This window comes from Gracilinanus agilis, chromosome 3, assembly GCF_016433145.1.
Source record: "Gracilinanus agilis isolate LMUSP501 chromosome 3, AgileGrace, whole genome shotgun sequence".
Classification (NCBI taxonomy): Eukaryota; Metazoa; Chordata; class Mammalia; order Didelphimorphia; family Didelphidae; genus Gracilinanus; species Gracilinanus agilis.
Genome location: NC_058132.1, coordinates 512,021,002 through 512,039,953, shown reverse-complemented (window position 1 = coordinate 512,039,953; position 18,952 = coordinate 512,021,002). Strand labels below are relative to the sequence as shown.

Below are 18,952 nucleotides of genomic sequence, written 5' to 3'. Positions count from 1 at the left end.
TTGTTATCAACCCCATCATCATCCACCTTGCTTCTATTTTCATTTAGATAGATTTCATATAGAAATGATTTCAAGACTAGTGGCTGCACTGATGATCAAAAGTATAGACTATTGTTGTCAAACTCAAATTGAAATAGATCCATACTGATTTAGAAAAGTATAAATTAACATAATCAGTATTGTATTACATTTTCATTTTATTTTGTTAAATATTTCTCATTATTAATGTTATTCAGCTGTATTTGGGTATTTCACAGGTGGAAAGCATGAGGTTGATAACTTTTTTTGAAATTGCATTAAATATTGAGGAGGAAGTCCAGTTTTTTAGACAGATGGACAGTTCTACTCAAGAAATAGCAAGACAATGCAGATAATGTGCACCTCATCCTATTAAAACATTTTATTTTATTCTGCATATTTCAGAAAATTTCATTATACCTTTTTGAAAATTATGTATATTTGATGGAGTGACATCTTTTTTATTGCTCAATAATTGTCAAGAACAATCTTGTCTATGACAATAATCCAGGTACAAATTTATTGTTAGAATATGCAAGAACATTTGGGAAATTAATATTCTTAGGATGGAGATTAGTGGTATGCTAGTTTATAGTAAATTTCCAAAGGCATTATTTTTGTGGTTAACAGCACTTTGGACCTTTCTCCTAATATTGAGGTGCATATTATTTCATTTTCCCAATAAGACTAGTTTTGTCATAGCCACTACTGATTATGTGTTTTGGCAATTTGCCTCTAATAATATTTTTTGATTGAAGTCACCAGTATTCCAAAAGGCCAGTTACTTAATTTGAATGGATAATCTCAATTATGATCCACTGAGTCAAAGTTAATCCTTTCAAATAAAATTCTATTTTTTATATTCATCTTTGAGAAGAAAAGGACTAAACGTTGGGAAATTCATACACAAATTGATTAACAACTTAGCAATTAATTAGCAGAATTGTTAATAGATATTTTACATTAAAAAGCAAAAAGTCCTGAGCATAAGTAGCTTCTGTCTCCTGCTCTGAGTTATCATTAGTGGTATTCCATCCAATCTATATTGGAAGGGATCATGGGCTATTTAATTTTTCATTAAGGTATGAAGGGCCATTATTCAGATTTATGTTCATATATTATTAACGGAGATCATCAGAGTATTTCACATGGTGTTTTTCAAATAGATCATGCATTCATACTCAATGTACTATGTAGATGAAGCTCTCTCAGAGGGAGTACTGGGCTCTCCAGCAAATGCATTGATTCCATGCATTTTAATAGGAGAGGTATTAAGCAGACTTTTAAAAACTTTGGGTTTTGAAAAGCTTTCAAACCTAATATATACACACAATATAGATAGATAGATAGATAGATAGATAGATAGATAGATAGATAGATATGAAGAAAGAATGTATTTGATTATTCACTTTGGAAGTTTGTCCCTAATTATGTTAATAATATGTAATCATAAATATTTAATATTATTTAATCAATTAATAACCTTAATAATTTGTGTAATATAGATTAATTATTGCTATTAATTGATTGAACATACAAAGTTTCTCTCCCCCATTTAAGGATGCAAATGACAAAGCTAATGATGCATTCTATTTAGTCTATAAATATATATGCAATGTCCCAAACTAAAAAATAAATAAGCCTGCTAGGAGTTTTAAGTATTGCTAATCTCTAAGAAAAGAACAAAAGATATGTTCAATGTAATTATCACCTCATACTTTTTATATCCTCTTCTCTCCACCCTGGATCCTCTATCTCTATTTCTCCACTGATTCTTCATTTCTTTCTGTTACTTTACTATTCCCTTTTGCTGATTTTCCTATGTCTCAGCTCCCATATCTATTTATCCTCATCTTCCCATTTTCTCCCTGTATTTTTTAATATCTCTTTCGCAAATCACAGCCATAATGACAAATCCATCCCACTATCTATTTTTGCATGGACTTTTTGGATAGCTTATTGGCTATATAAAAACAGGTGGTGGAACAGATTTTGCCCAGAATCATAGTTTGCTGTTCTCTGTTGTAGACTATGGATTGACTGTGTTCTGGTTGTATCCTAAATGTTAATAGGAACATTATCTATAGATAAGCACTGAAAGATTAGTGGGAATGTTGGTTACTGTGATGGGAAAAGGATAGAAATAGGATAATATTAAGAGAAGTGGAAGGCTGTTGAAGCCGTCCACCGACTCCACGAAGATTCCTAGTGGGTTAGACACTCAGAAAGGGGAACCAAGGACTGAGTGAAAATGGGTTACGGGTTAAGGATTAATGGAAAGAGAATATAAGGCGAGAATAAAGACACGCAGACACAGAAAGTTTTGGCATAAGGTAGACAGACAGCGAGTAAGCTCTGATGGTCAAGAGCTTCATGGTTAGGAGCTCTGATGGTCAAGAGCTCTCTTGCCAACTGATGTCTTGTCACTTTTATTGGGGTTACAACAGTTTGGGGGGAAGGGGAGAGGCCAGTGGCCTGATACATTAACATTATGAGGTAATCATTATGAAATGCAAACTGCCAAAACCTAAAACAATAAGTAGAGCTAAGATCAGGATCCAGGGTGGATATGGCCTAAGGCATCTACTGATGTTTGATACCTATGTTAATTGATCATTGAAGGAAAAGTAAGGAGACTGAGATAACTGACTCTCTTCTGGGGTGTAGCCTTAGGGAAGGGCTAGGGATTTGGCAAGGTCCACATTCAATTTGACTCAGGATTGCAGAGATCAATCATTAGCAGTATAAGAGTTAAGTTTTTGAATACTTCTTAAAATAATATCACAATTAATGTATACCTGGATTGCTACAGCTGTCTTTAAGACACATAATAGGAACTCAAGGGAAAGGATTTGAGCAGGCAGAAGGCAGAGAGGAGGAATAGATTGGAAGTGACAACTGGTAGACTCAGGAACTTCCTGGAAGAGGAGGTAGGGCTCTTCCTGTCCAGAAGGGTGGAGGAAAGGCGACTTGCCAGAGTTTAGCTACCTCAACTGACTGTGGAGAAGGAGAAACCCCTAAGTCATCTTTGGATGTACTCTGTTTGACTGGGAATATCAAGAAAAGGAACTGACCATACCTATTGTGCTTTCCAGAAGGCTTTTATCTAAAAATCCTGTCATATTGGCTTTGAGGTTTTACCTCAGGGGTCAGATCCCCTGCCATTTGAGAGCAACCCTAACAGGTTTTGGAGACAGCTTCTGAACTAAATCAAACTAATTACTGAGAGGCATAAATAGGTAGCTTAGTCAACTTTTGGGGAACACCTAGATAGAAATAGGGAGCTGGTAAGTTAGCCAGAAGACCTGAAGGCTCCCTCTTGAGAGGAACATAAAGGATTGTTGGGTGAATAGCTAGATCCCTTAGCTAGAGTTAGGGACCCTTGTTCTGATCCTCAGTTTGTATCCCCTCTTATAATAAAAGAGATACTGATTTTATATATCAATTGTCTCTAATATATTTGCATAACTGGCCCAGTGAGAGAAAGTGATTCTGCTTCACTCTCACTAACCAGAGGTTAGAATATCCAGAGATGCTGGCTGGGTATTCAGGGGGATCCCTAAGTGGATCTACCACTATCCCATCTGGGTCTCCCCCTTATATCTTTTTTATTACTCAAAATGAAACAGTTAAAAAGAAAGTTCTCTAACTTATTCTACCTCCAGAACCTCACTTGTACCAAATAATTCTTCAGATTTTTACTAAAAAGTGTTCAATTGACCCAGACACTTGGATAGATACTGTTTTCTTTTTTAAAATCACTTCTACCACACAAATACTTTTTCATATCTTTATTGAAAAGATAATAATTATGTACACTGCAATATGTTGCTATTATTCATTTTTCTTCACATGTTCTTGCATAGTGTTGATATTCAGCAGACAACATTGGTGAAAGTCAATGTTAGCCAGCCACAGATATCTTCACACACATTTTTATAATTTTGGACTAATTGCATTCTTTCACCTAATTGTATATATTTAAAATCAGGAAAAAGGAATGTGAACTTCTAAAACTTTAATATAATAATGCCATAGTTTTGTGGAAATTTGCTATACACAAGGCCAGAAGGTCTACCACTTTATCTATTCATATTGTGCATTTAATTTAATACTATAAGGTTAGTATGCTTTGACATTTTTTTAACTGTCAGATAAGTGCTTTGTATGGGGTAACAGCTGTACCACTGATCAGAATTTCTAAGAATACCAATGAGATATCTATGATATCCCTTTCAGGCTTGGAAAAACAAATGTTGAGCTGCTTTTAGGGATATTCATACATAAAATTTGCATGTAAATAGTTGGAGTTATACTTTCAGGACAGATTTTACTCTATTTTGTGTAAATAGTTACTTTGAACTAAAAAAATTTAGCACAGAATTCCTTGGGAATTAGAATTATGTTTTGATTGTCCCCTTAAATGACTCCTTTGAGAATTGAATGTGCATTTTGGCTTGCTAGTGTTGTCTCCCTTTTCCCCACACTATTTTTTAAATGTTATACTATTTATTTCACATGATACTAATGGCCAGTAAATATTTTTTCTTATTGTTGCTTTGGGAAAATGCTTACAAAGACTCTAGGAAATAATTTATACAACCATGACTAAATAAACTATATATTCATATATCCACACATATGTATTTATGTTTGTATCTTTCATAAGTGAAGAGGAAACCAGTAACCCAATAACAATGGAGAAAGCATTTTCACCTTTTTTTTTCTTATATTGATTGTAGATTTTCAATGTTTTATCCATGTTCTTTTCTGTTTTCTCTTAGTCCAAGGCAGATATATAAAAATAGAGATCCAGGTTGCTTTACCATCACAACATGTGTATTTTCTGGAACAGGAATGAAAGCTGGCTAGATTTAATTATGCTGTGCATTTGTGCCCTTTCTGGTATAAAATCACACTGTTCTTTTCAAGTATTTTTATTTAAAAGACTCCCCTATATTCTTGCTCTTTTAAAAGTTCTCATATATTCTTCCTCATTCACCAGAACTAAAAAAAAGTTAGTAAAGATAAATAGCTAAGATTTTTTTTAAGGTTTGTATACCAAGCATGATGGCCTTAATGTTTCCCAAGTCCATGTTATTTTATTTTCATTTAATGCTCTCCAAAAATAAATTTTAAAAATAATGTTTTCCTATTTATAGAAAATAATACTTAATTGTTAAGAGCATTGTTACTGAAGTCAGGAAAAGTGTGTTTCAATTCTGGCTTCAGACATGTTGTAGTTATATAACCTTAGGCAAGTCACTTAACCTCTGGTAAAAGGATCCACTAAATCCACTGGAGAAGGAAATGACAAACCACTCCTGTATCCTTGCCAAGGAAATCTGATGGATAGCTATGGTCTGTGGGTCTTGAAGACATGAACAAATGTCTGAACAACAACAGCAACACCCATGTTTAGGGGTAATGTCTTTATGATCTTGGAATAGAATAACCCCTTTTCCTCTTCCAAAAAGAGAACATATATAATTTTGGTCAAATCAGTACTATTTTTATCTGTATTAAAAAGCACCCCAAATATATATTATTTTCTTGGACATTTTATAGGAAGAAACTCATTTAAAGAACTCATGATTTTAAGCAAGGCAACTACCATTTATTAGGCACTTGATGTATGCTAGTTATTGTGTTAATAGTGAGGAAACTAATAGGTTAAAAAAAGACAGTCATTGGTCTAAAGGAACTTACATTCTACTGAGCGAAAGTACCACAACAAAGGCAGCTAAAAAGTATAAATAGAAATGATGAGAGAAGAGGCAAGATGAAGATGTCCATTTTGAGTAATTGCATTGAAGTCTGGAAATTCAAATGCACCCCAGGATGAGAACGAAGACTGGCTGACCTAATCTGACCAGAAGGAATTCACAAACAGCAGAAGGGCACCAGAATGTCTGATAAATGTTCCAGGGTGAAGAGGTTCTAGGATGTTACTGCAGCTAAGATGCTTAGCAGAGACTAAGGATTGTGCACAAAGTTGGAGAAACAGACAGAAAAGTGAGATAGTCTCTGTTCTGAGGAGGACAGATTACAACCATGGTAGACATCCCATTCACGAATATTCATCTATAGGGAAGATGGAAAAGTTCATTGATCCTTAAGGGAATGGAGCAAGGCATTTGACTATAAATCTTTATTAGTATCCTATTACTGATAAAACCATGCATATTTATGTTGTTGACGCCATTTGACAATGTTGAGGACTTTGATGGTGAGAAATAGATGTGACTTCTTTTAAAAAGTAGTGGCAGCTAGGTGACTCAGGGATAGAAAGCAAAGCCTGGAGATGGGATATCCTGGGTTGAAATCTGGCCTCAGACATTTGGTTAACTGTGTGACTCTGGGCAAGTCATTTAACTCTAGTGACCTAGCCCTTACCACTCTTCTGCTTGGGATCCATACTTAATATTGATTATAAAATGGAAAGTAAGTATTTTTAATAAAAAAAAAGAAAGAAATGACTATTGCTCTTGAAGAATTGGTAGCTACAGTACCTGGCCACTGCTAGGTCAGGGAGATAGAGGAGTTATTCTTTTGGACTGCTCTGGTGGCTGAAATGAATACCAGCAGCTACTTCTCTTTATAAGGACACCACACTATCATTATTTACTTGACTTCACCAGTAAATAATAACTCCACTAATTAGCAATTCGTAAAGATCTTATCTCAATCATTTAATTTCTAAAAGCCTCTAGGTAAAATGAATAGCCTGAATAATACAATCATAAATAATCAGTAAATCATGAAATATTAGACCTGGAAAGGACCCTAGTTAGAAAAATTGTCCAACTTTCTTTCTCTTCATCTTTGTCTCTTGTTGTGTGCAGATGCAAAGCATGGAATCCCTGCAAAGGTGCAGGGAGAGCCTCACCCAGAATTCCAGGGGACCCCCTGGAGAACTTTGGGTGAGGGGCAGTTGAGAAGGGTTGAAGACAGTTAATTGTTGGGAGTGGATGTGAGCAGAGACTCTGTTTGATTCTCCTGACTTGGGGTTTCTCCTGAGGTGGCCATTGTAGTATAAGCTAGTGATTTCTACTCATAGAGTTAGCCTATTTGTTATTACTATTCTTCATTAATATAATTATATAATTACTTAGTGATTAGAGAGTAAGATATTTATCTATAGCAAGAGAGCCAGTTTTAGTTAAGTGTTTCCTCCCCTCCAGTGAGGAGGGGGAAGGGGGCATCAATTTAACAGTTCAGGGTCACCTTTCCTTTATCCTAAAACCTTCATTAACTTCTCTAGTTTTCCTTGTTAATTCCTAATATAACTTTTTACCTTCTGTGCCTGATAATTATTTGGGAAGATACAATTCAGTCTGTATATTTAGTTTGAATCCTGTTGGCTGCCAGTTTAAGATTTCCTCTGTCCTCAACAGTTAAATAGCTAGCTGTTATATCTCCTCTAACTGACCTGAGAGGAATATAAAGAAAAGGAACATTATTGGGGTTTCAGCTATAACAGAGACTTACCAGAAGAATCTTATTCCTGTCTTCATTACCAACTGAAGCAGAGGCAGTTAGAGGGGGAGGGGTTTGAGAATCAGGAGTGTTTTACCCCCTCCTTTCCTCATTGTAGCCTGTCAATCTCTGGCTCTTAACTTAAAGCTCTGTTGGCCCTGACACATTTATCTGCTTCTCCAAACTATCTGTTATTATCATCATAACACTGTCTGTCTATCTGTCTATCTGTCTGTCTGTCTGTCTGTCTGTCTGTCTGTCTGTCTCTCTCTGTCTCTCTCTCTGTCTCTCTGTCTCTGTCTCTCTGTCTCTGTCTCTCTGTCTCTCTCTCTGTCTCTCTCTCTCTCTCTCTCTCTCTCGCTCTAGCTCTAGCTCTCGCTCTCGCTCTCTCACACACTCACAAACACACACACACACACACACACACACACACACACACACACACACACACAGAGAGGTTAGGTAACTGAGAGTGGGATAGATTAAAGTAAGCTGCTCAAATAAATGAGTGACTTACTAGCACAGACATTTCCTGATTTATAATCCAGTATTCTTTTTTAGGGCACAGTCTCAAAAGCGTTTCTTTTATCTAAAACATTCCATGAATCTTAACATATAAAATTACTAGTAAATTGTTCATCATGAGTGGTGCTAAAGGTTCAGTGGAAAATATTGTAAACTATAAAATGCTACATCAATGTGATTTATTAGTATCACAGAATCTAATTAATTTCACTATATACTGGGCAAGTCATTCTAAAATAGAACCTTACAGTTGTAAAAGGTGAAATTTTGTGACATTTAAACAATGACACCTAAAACAAATTATAAGACTCTTAACTTGGGTCAGGAGTAAAGCAATATGTAATAAAGAATATACAGTTATTGTAGGACAGGTTTTACTGTGTAAGAAAGAGAACTCTCACTACTTGTTTTTTTTTTTAAACTCTAACCTTTGGAGGTAAGAGTTTGGACAACACTTGGAATCTATGAGACTTTTCAGAATGAAATGAAGTATAAAATGTTAAATAATTGATATTGAACAATGCTAAAATTGTTTTTGACAGCCTAGGAGATGAGAGAAGAGTTGAATCCTTATAACTTCAATTTTTATCAACCCAGCAAACATCACCGTTGAATGACAGTGATGAAATATTTAAGTAAGGAATCCCCAACAGAATGTTGTTTCTCAGCCTTAGCATCACAACATGTGTGTTTCTGGCACAGAGATAAAAGCTGGGTACATTTAATTATCCTGTAGATCTGTGTCCTTTCTGGTATATGTCACAATGTTCTTTACAAGTATTTTTATTTTAAAAGTTCCTTTACATTCTTGCTCATTTAAAATGTTCTCTTACATTCTTCTCATCACAACTAAAATGATTGAAAAACAAATCACAAAGTTTTTTTCTTGTAAGTTTCCTAGACCAAACATGGTGACCTTCATATTTCCTAAGTTCATGTTATTTTATTTTCACATAACGGCTTTCCAAAAAAATTTTATTTTTCCCATTTCTAGAAAATACAATATATTTCCCCTCTATAACTAATATCTAACAGTTGACACTTCAAGAAAAAATTTATCTAAACTAGTATATATAATTGACAGCTATTTTGAAATTCTAAAAGTCCCAATTTAGTCAAGAATTTAAGGCCATAATATTACATTAGGCAAGGAAAAATTCAAGAAGGTAAAATGTGCTAGCTTCACAGATGTCTCATAGGAATGAATAGGAATTTTATGCATTTTGAAAAGTTTTGCTCCTTGGAAAATTAGTTTAGAGCTAATTTTATTTTCTCCCTTTTTAATAGATTGTAAAAATACTTTGTCCTTACTTCAAGACTTTAAATGACCCAAGATCAATTTGACATATATTATTTTAACTCATACAGAATACTGGTCATCCATAACTCCTCATCCTTTGTATTTATTTCCAAAATCTTTTCATAAATACTCCACAGAGAATATCTCCAGTGCATTAAAGAATTTCTAATTTTAAAAATAAATGTTGTGAATTTTAAAAATATAGCCCACAGAGCTTTCTTCTATTATTCATCACTTTTACTTTATGATTGATCAGCCTCTCAATCAACAAAAATTTTTAAAATTCTTGAAATTTGCCAAATGCTAGAAGTTGTGGACACTATTATAAAAATAAGGCTTTTTCTCCCCTCATGGAGCTCACTTTCTTGTGATAGTCATATATCTAAAAGCGTCACCCAAGGAATGTGGCTTCTGTCTAAGCAGTTAAAGAAATTCTGACTGAAACCAACAAGTAGTAGATTTTCTTTGCATTTTGAAGAACAATAGAAACATTTATTTGGTCATTATTCTCCTCATAAAAAAGGGGTAAAAAATGAATTTTTGTGGAGGAGAGGGATTGTACATGGTGGCAGCAGAACAAATTGTAATTTGCTGCTTAGAATGGCTCCACCCTGGTCTCCTGATATATACATGTATGGATTAAAAGCATTGCCTGAAAGACTTGGGATGTGTTAGAATGGAGGGCTAAGATGAGACCTTATTGGATTTTTAAATTTTATTTTTATCAATTATTTAATTCCAACTTTGTAGTTAAATTCCTATAGTTTGTCTGTCTTTATAGATAGATTCCTAAGTATTTGTTTAGTTTTGTGGATATATTCAATGTAATTTATCTCTTCCTATTGTTTTTGTTAGTAATATACAGAAATGTTCATAATTTATAATTATTTCTTCTACAGTATTCAGTTTGTGTTCTCCAAGTATAAGCATCTGTGGATAGATGCCACACATCTCATCTGAAAAAAAAACAATTATTTTGGTTTATTCTTTACCTTCATTTCCTTAATTTCTTTTCTCCTTTTTTCTATCAGTAGCATTATTTCAAATAACCGTGATGATAATTTATAACTTTGTTTCACTCCTGATTTTTGTGAAATAATCTCTAGTTCATATGCATTACATATAATTCTGACTTTTAGTTTTAGATACTTAATACGTATGACCTTAAGGAAAGGTTGATTTGTTCCCATTGTTTTTAGAATTTTCTTTAAGTTGGTGAGGTATATTTTTCAAACTTTTTCACATGTTTACATAAAAAAGTCTAGCAAATAATAATTTTCCTAATATTGGAGAAAATGCATTATTAATATAATTTCAGCCTGGTAATGATATATTAGTGAAGATTCTTAGATTAAATCTTATTTAAATTTTATGAATCAATATTTATTCCTGTAGTTTTATTTTTCTATTTTCTATTTTCATTTTCCCTGGTTCAGATATGAAGTCCATATTTGTATCAAATAGTTTGATGGGATCATTTCTTTTCCTATTTATGTAAACAATTTGTATAATATTGGAATCAATTCTTTATTCAATAATGATAGAAATCATTTGTTAATTATTCTGATTCCAGCTTTCTTCACTCCTTTGGGAACTCATTTATGGCTTTTTCAATTATTTTTTATGAAATTATTTTGTTTATATATTCTGTTTCTTTTCTGTTAATCTTTGATTTTTTAATTTTTTAGGTATTCATCCATTTTATTTTTTATTTAAAACTAAATCAATGGACTTCCCAGTCACATATAATACAAGAAATATTCATTCATAATATCTCTTTTTTGTAGGGTTTATTTCCTAGGTAAAGAATAAATCCAATCTCTTAAATGGTATGGATTTCTTCAGAGAGACCATGGAATCTTAATGCAATTAATATAGTGTCACCTACAAATAGAAGCATTTGTTGACTTTCACCATTACTGGGGAAACTCCTTTTTTTACAAGATATTTTAATCACAGTGGCCTATACTTTTTACCCAAATTTTAACATCTTTTTTCATGCTTCAATCAATATTGATGTTTAGAGGGTTCCTGAACAACAGTTGTAGTTGCTTCTCTCCAAGGAGTCTTGTTTGATCTGAAAATAAGAATAATGTGTCTCATTGAAAGCTTTATTCTGCATTTTCTTTTACTGAGTCAGATATCTTTGACTTAAGAAATAAATGCAGCACTCTCTTGTGATCTCTCCAATTACATCAGTTGGGTGAATCCCTCAGAGGTATCTGTTATAAAGGAAAATCTCCAAAAGCTTTCTGTTTCCTCTCTCATATTTTCATAAAGAATACTTTTTGGGCAGCTGGGTAGCTCAGTGGATTGAGAGCCAGGCCTAGAGACGGGAGGTCCTAGGTTCAAGTCCGGCCTTAGACACTTCCCAGCTGTGTGACCCTGGGCAAGTCACTTGACCCCCGTTGCCTACCCTTACCACTCTTCCACCTATAAGTCAATACACAGAAGTTAAGGGTTTAAAATTTAAAAAAAAAAAAAAAAAAAAAAGAATACTTTTTATTCCTAAACAGATTTTATGTAGAGTAGAAATTAGATATATAGATTGCTTGTTGCTGATGTGCACATGTTTTTCTTCCTTAGGTAGGTGGGATTGAGACAGAATCTTTTTTTGGATGTGGTGGCAGTCTTTTTCTTGATCTTAAAATCTTTCTGTCTTCCAGATATACATGTATTTATAAAGATAAATTATTGAATCAAAAAGCATGTATTTTTAATAACAGTAATAACTACCATTTATATAGAAGCTATGTGCCATATACTGTGACAATTACCTTGTAACATTTTTCCTACTTGATCCCCACAACAGTACTAATGGTAGATGTGATATTTTCTCCATTTTATAAGTTCAAATTTACCTAGAAATACTCTTCCAAGTGATACTATTTACTTGACTCTTATATGGTCTTCAAAACTTTCTGTTTTTTTTTTTAATGTGATCCTATACTCCATATTCTTTTATAATATTTTCCAAATGAGATTGTGTTCTAAACCATTGTAAATTGTTGTCATGTCTTTCTATTTGGCAAAGAAATGAGTTAATTTCAATGCATGTAAAAATAAAGTATTTCCTGCCTCCAACCTCTTTACCCTTTCATTGTATTGGTTTTCTTCCCTGTTCCCTCCATGCGCTTCTTTATGGGATATAAATTTACTCCATTTTTTCTCTTTTCCCATTTCTCATAATATTATCCTCCTTTTTACCTCTAGTTTTATATATATGTATATATACATATATATACATCTTGACTTTTTATCCTATATAGTTTGTCATTTTCCCTTAAATATATTTCTTCTAACTACCCTGGTGATGATAACAATTTTTAAGAGTTACCAATATCATTTTTTCTTATAAAGATACAAATTGTTTGAATTTATTGGGTCCCTTAAATTTTTTTTTTCCCCTTTCTTAATTACCTTTTGGTGATTATCTTGAGTTCTATGTTTGGATATCAATTTTTCTGTTTAAGTCTGGTTTTTTCTTTATGAATGCTTGGAAGTCTTCAATTTTTTTAATGACCATATTTTCCCCTGCAAGAATATAGTCAGTTTTGCTGGGTAGTTGATTCTTGGTTATAGACCCTGTTCCCTTGCTTTCCGAAATATTATATTCCATGCCTTCTGGTCCTTCAGTGTAGATGCAGCCAGATCCTGTGTTATCCTAACTATGGTTCCCAGGTATTTGAATGACTTCTTAGCAGCTTGTAATATTTTTCCTTGGTCTGGTAGTTCTTGAATTTTGCTATAATATTCCTGGGAGCTTTCAGTTGTGGATTAAATGTAGGAGGTGATCGGTGCATTCTTTCAATCTCTACTTTTCCCTCCTGTTCCAGGATGTTGGGACAGTTTTCTTGTACAATCTCCTGCAGGATGATGTCCAGGCTTTTCTCTTTGTCATGATGTTCTGGTGGTCCAATAATTCTCAAATTATCTCTCCAAGATCTGTTTTCAAGATCTAAGGTTTTGGTAATGAGGGTTTCATGTTTTCCTCAAATTTTTCATTCTTTTGATTTTGTTTTATATATTCTTGCTGCCTTCTGAAGTAATTTGCTTCTAGTTGGTGAGTTCTGTTTTTTTAAAGACTGAATTTCATCCCTTACTTTTTGGTCATCCTTCTCCTTCTGGTCTGATTTTCTTTGTAGGTCATCTTTCACCTTCTTTGCCTCATTTTCAAGCTGGTCAATTTTGACTTTCAAGACACAATTTTCTTGTTTTAGTTCATGTATTGCCTTTTTCCAATTGTCTTCAGCCTCTCTTGATTGTTTTTTGAGTTCGTTGAATTTTGAGTTCCCAAACCTGTGTCCATTTCACTGGAGTCTCTTTGGTTTTGTGTGGAGTTCCTTGAACTTCTTCTATTTCATTTGCTCTTAATTCACTTCCTGGAAGGAAGCTGTCAATTGTAATTTCTTTTTTTTCTTTTTCTGTTGTTTACTCATATTTTCCTCCTTTGCCTTCTCTGCTCTGCTGGTTGATTAGTTTAAGCAGATGGTTTTAATGAACTTTGATTTAAGATCTTCCCCAGCTGTTAACAGATTTTGTAGCTTATTTCTCTGCAGTCTATGGGGGAGGCGTGTTGGAGTTTCCCTGTCCACTGAAGACTTCTTATCTGTCCTATTCATGGGATTAATCCAGAGTGGGGTTGATCTGTAGAGCTTGATGTTGATATGTCCTGAAGCTAACACCTTGAGAGAAGGGGGAGATGGGGTTAAGATGGAAAGTTTTTCAGCTTTGTCTGGGTTGCCTCTTTGCGTTTCTCCTCCAGCCTCCTCCCTTCTTCTGTGTTCAATGCTCTGAGCCTGGCTCAGCTGTGCCAGCAAGGTGCTCTCTCCAGACTAGTGAGTTTGTCCACCCAGAGATTCCTGGAGCTGCTGGAGACTCAGCACAGCATGTGGGGGAGGATTCCTGGGATTCTTGTTCTTCTTTACCCTCAAATCCAGCAGTTCAAGAATTCAGGCCTTTTTCTTGGCGTACCTCTTGAGCTATCCAGCAGGCAGATCCCCCTGCTCTGTCCTGATGTTAGATTTGATTTTTTTTCCCTCTGAGTGCTTTGTTTTTTATCTCTGTGTGGAAGGGTATAGAGATCTGAAGTTTCGTTCCATCTAAGCCTCCATCTTACCAGAATTCCCCTAAAACTTTCTTCATATACAACAGATACAGGTGTATAATCTGCAATTATCTCATCATGGGATTGTTTCTTATGCTCATTATGATTCCTGAAAAGTGAAAAGAATCAAATATGCCAAGAAATTATGTTTCTTGTTGCCTTTGGATACACGGTAAAATCAAATCTCTTAACTCTTTGTGTTTCCCAAATCTGCTAAACTTAAACTTAAGCTTAGCACCTTCTTTATTTATTCTGGTTTCATTGATAATGAGAACATCACGACAGTTGTGGTTCAGTACCCCATGAAGAGCAGTGACTTGCCATTCATTGGACAAAGATTGTCCATTGTGCATATGTGGTCAAATTAGTACTTATATATGGCCAAATTTTTGAAAAATTGAACCAAATTTTGTTGCCTTTTCTTTAATTCTTCTGCAGTGATGGTAGAAGTAGAGGGCACTACACAGAAATATAGAGAATTTTGTATTTAAAGCTGTTTCATAGATTACTATGCCTAAAGGACTCATCTCCTAGTGTCAATCTTCTAGTATTTTCTGGGGTTCTATCCTCTCCTTTACCATTGTTATTCAATGCAAATTACATTGAAACTGTACATAAGGCAATTAGGTGATGCTATGGATAGAATGTTGTACCTGAAGCTACAACTCAGAACTAGACTATAAGACTCAACTTCCTGAATTCAACTATGACCTCAGATTCTTACTAGCTATGTGACCATTGGCAAGTAACTTAACCCTGTTTACTTCAGTTTCCTCATCTGTAAAAAAAGGCTAGAGAAAAAAATTCCAGACCACTCTAGTATCTTGGCCAAGAGAACCCTCCCAAAAAGGGGACCAGAGTCAGCCAAGACTGAAGTGACTAAACCCAATAAACCCAAATATTTTTATTATCTGTTGATAATTTGTGTTCTTTTTCTCTATGTGTCAATAAGAAAGATATTATTGAATTATGAAATAAGTCAAATGTAGTTGTTTGTGGAGAAATCTACTTTTCTGTAGCAAAAGAGAATGATGACATTTATATATTTCTGTCAGCATGTTAGCAATGAAATGAAAGACTTCTGACTCAGGGGGAAAATTCAACCTGAACCTTTCTTTTGTAATAAGTTAGTGAAGTGTATGGAATGGTTTTCTGATGAATAGGACTCTATTGAGTTTGTCCCATGAGACCTGATGTATTAACCTAAAAGTAGATTTATCCTTGAATCTAAGAAAAGTACAAATAAACAAGAATATAAAGATCAAGGATTTGAAATCTAAATGCCTGCAAAATCCTACGCATTTGTATTCAGAAACTGAATTCTATACAATTTCTTTCCATTCCAGTTTTAGTAAAGATAATGTTACAGAGATATTGACATTCTGATTTGGCCCTTTCTCTTCCTTTCCTCACCTCATCCCATGTCACTTGGAGTTAAAGCTATTTCACTTTATACCATAATGAGAGAAAAGAGAGACTCTACTTCCTGAAATTATCTTTGCAGATTTGATGGTTTTAAAAGATAAATTGATAACAAGCATACTTCATCAGTGACAGAAATTCTCTTATTAAGACAAATTTTTCATTTTGCCTAAGGGTGAATATCAACTTTTCCTTCATATAGATCTTTTTAGTTTTACAAAGGGGTCATGAATTATTATTTTTTGTGTGACACACAATTAAAACTGGAATATGACACTGTGAAATGATTGAATTAAAATGAAATTATATGTATAAGTTTATTTTTTCAGGTCAAGCTAATGCCACCAGCTCCCAATGATGACCTAGCAACATTGAGTGAACTAAATGATGGCAGTCTTCTTTATGAAATCCAGAAGCGCTTTGGCAACAATCAGATATATGTAAGTAGTTTTGAAATGTTTAGTTGTAGTGTGTTCATCTTGCTGGATATCTTGATCTCACCAATGTTGCATAGACAAAAACAGTTCAAAAGGAAAAGGCTATTTTTTACCGATATTCCAAATAGACATACATAACTGTATAGTGTGAATGACATTTGACATCTCCATGTCAAACCCCAGTGTTTTGCTCTTTGGACCTGGTTGTAAAAGAGGGTTTTTGAAGATAGTGGGTTTAGTACAGTCTCAAAGTTCAAAGTAGATACTCCTAGCCTGGAACCGCATGAACTGATCTGGATCAAGGTATGTTATTGCAGACTTTGATAATACTCACTAATTCTGTGGAAATAATTCTTTTCACAATTTAAAACTCCCATGTTCTGCAAATAAATTGTAAATATGTCCTCTTGACTACTTAGTTTAGGAAGTCTAGTAATTCAAACTAAGAAGATTTAGTTGAATGTGAATGTGGTGTTCTATATTTGCTTGGGATGGAAACTTCCTCTAAATCCTTATGAAATTCCATTTTGTTTGAGATTACAATGAATACAGCAATTTATACATAGACATGGTAACAGAATCATACATAATATTTTGATTAAATATCACATGGAAGTTTTTATTTTTTTAAATCTTATAATTTTCACAAATGATTTTTAATGCTTGATAATAATTCAGACATTTGGTAAGATAATCCATTTGAGTATGTGTGCATATATGTCTGTGTTTTGCAGGGTACTTATTAAACGTAGGGTTATTCGGCCAAGTGAAGATAATTTCTTTAGTGAAATTAGAGTCTGAACATTTCTTAAATTCCTTTTGATAACTCTTCATTATTTGTTTCCTAGTTTGCTAAGAAGTTGATTAGATCATTTTCATGTAAATGTAAAGCATGCAAAATCTCCTTTGGACTAATAAATTATCAACTGTTGATTAGTTGAGGAAAATGCATTTTAGCAATCCAGATCCTAAAATAAAGTTCACACTGATATAAATGTATTTAAATTTAAATACTTCTACCAAATTGGATAGAAGTTGAGGTATTGAGGCAAAGGTTTGGTAAATCTACGTGAAACATCCTGAATTGGGATTGTGTTGTACTTATACAGGAAAATCTTTACCTTATTTTGGGAACATGGTGAAAATATAGATTCTAAACTTGTATTGTATTGGCTAGTTTTATCATTGAGTCTAATTTTCTTTTTTGTATTTCATATGTCAACATGCATTTAGTAAAAATCCACTATGTGCCAGGCACTATTCTTAAGACATAATGATTTATCTTCAGCATTCATTCATAGTAAAATTCTTTAATGATTGTTCCCATTGAGACAAAGAGAATTGGGAGCTGAATGGTCTCTACCCTTGGAAATCCTTTCTAGCATTTCTGTCATTTTGATTTTCAATCCATAACAAATCTTTCAAATTAGCTACAAAGCAGGTTAATTCAAATGTTTAAAAAGAAATGGAATAGCATTATTTTCAAGTATAAGCAATAACAGAAAACAGATAAGGAGAGACTATTGGACCTGATTAAGGAAAATATATTAATTATTTGTACTCAGCCATTAAAAGTCAGTAAAAGTAATATTTTCATTAGTTACTGTGCATGTGTCAGTTTTGATACATGATAAACTTCCATTCTTTTTCTTTTCTTTTTTTAAGCCTTTACTTTCCATCTTAGAATCAATAGAATATATTGATTCCAAGGTAGAAGAGCACAATGGAGGTTAAGTGACTTGCCCAGAGTGATAGATATAGGAAGTGTCTGAGGTCACATTTGAACCCAGGAATTTCTCTCTCTAGGTTTAGTTTTCAATCTACTAAGTTGTCCTCCAAATCACAAAATGCTCTTTTTAAAAAAAACCTTTACCTTCTTCCTTAAATTCAATAGTAAGTATCAGTTCCAAGGCAGAAGAGCAGAAAGGGCTAGGCAATTGGGTTTAAGTGGCAAGTCTTTTATGTCCTTGTAAATGTCTTTTGGACCACTTTGCAGAGAAGTGATCATTGGTGGTACATAGCAGACTTTCATTTGGAATAAGTCTTTTTATTGCTCTTTAGGTCACTTGAAATTTTTATTATTTTTTTATAAACTGGCCCTGAATTGTTTGCAGCTCTGTAGTATTCTTAGGATAATATTGGTTATTTAATATTAGTTTGAAGCAAAATTCATCTTAAGATCCATTCATCAATAAAAGTTTTGTTTTGTTTTTAATTTTACCATAGACTATATTCTAGACACTTTACTATGCATCGTAGAATCAAAGACATAATTTAAAAAGAAATCTATTCAAATTAAATGCAAGTTTGTTTTAGGAGGTTGTAGTAGCAATTGAGGAGGCAATCAGTAAAGGATTCGTATAGCAGATGATGTCTGAGCTGAGCTTTGAGAGAAAGTAGGACTATTAAAAATAGTTTAATTTCCCTTACGTCATCTGGCTAACTCCTGTTCTGTTTTGAATCCCTAATCGCTGTCCATCTGCAGTGGCTTCCCAATATATACATGCTGATTAATCAATCAACAAATATTTATTAAATACCACTATATGCCAGGCATTGTGCTGTATTAATGAACTAACTCAATGGGTTATTCATTCATCTGCATGTTGCAATCTGGGAAATAGATATTTATGATTTATCTTTGTTTTTTATTTTAATTTATGG

The 18,952-nt window shown here is 33.7% G+C and overlaps 1 protein-coding gene across 1 annotated transcript in view; it reads left to right on the top strand.

The window, feature by feature from the left end:
- Positions 1-18,952, top strand: part of MYO16 (myosin XVI) — a 719,254-nt gene that overhangs the window by 233,328 nt on the left and 466,974 nt on the right. Inside the window, exon 9 of the mRNA XM_044669338.1 lies at positions 16,181-16,291. Coding sequence (XP_044525273.1) covers positions 16,181-16,291 — 111 coding nt within the window. The remainder of the gene's footprint in view (positions 1-16,180; positions 16,292-18,952) is intronic.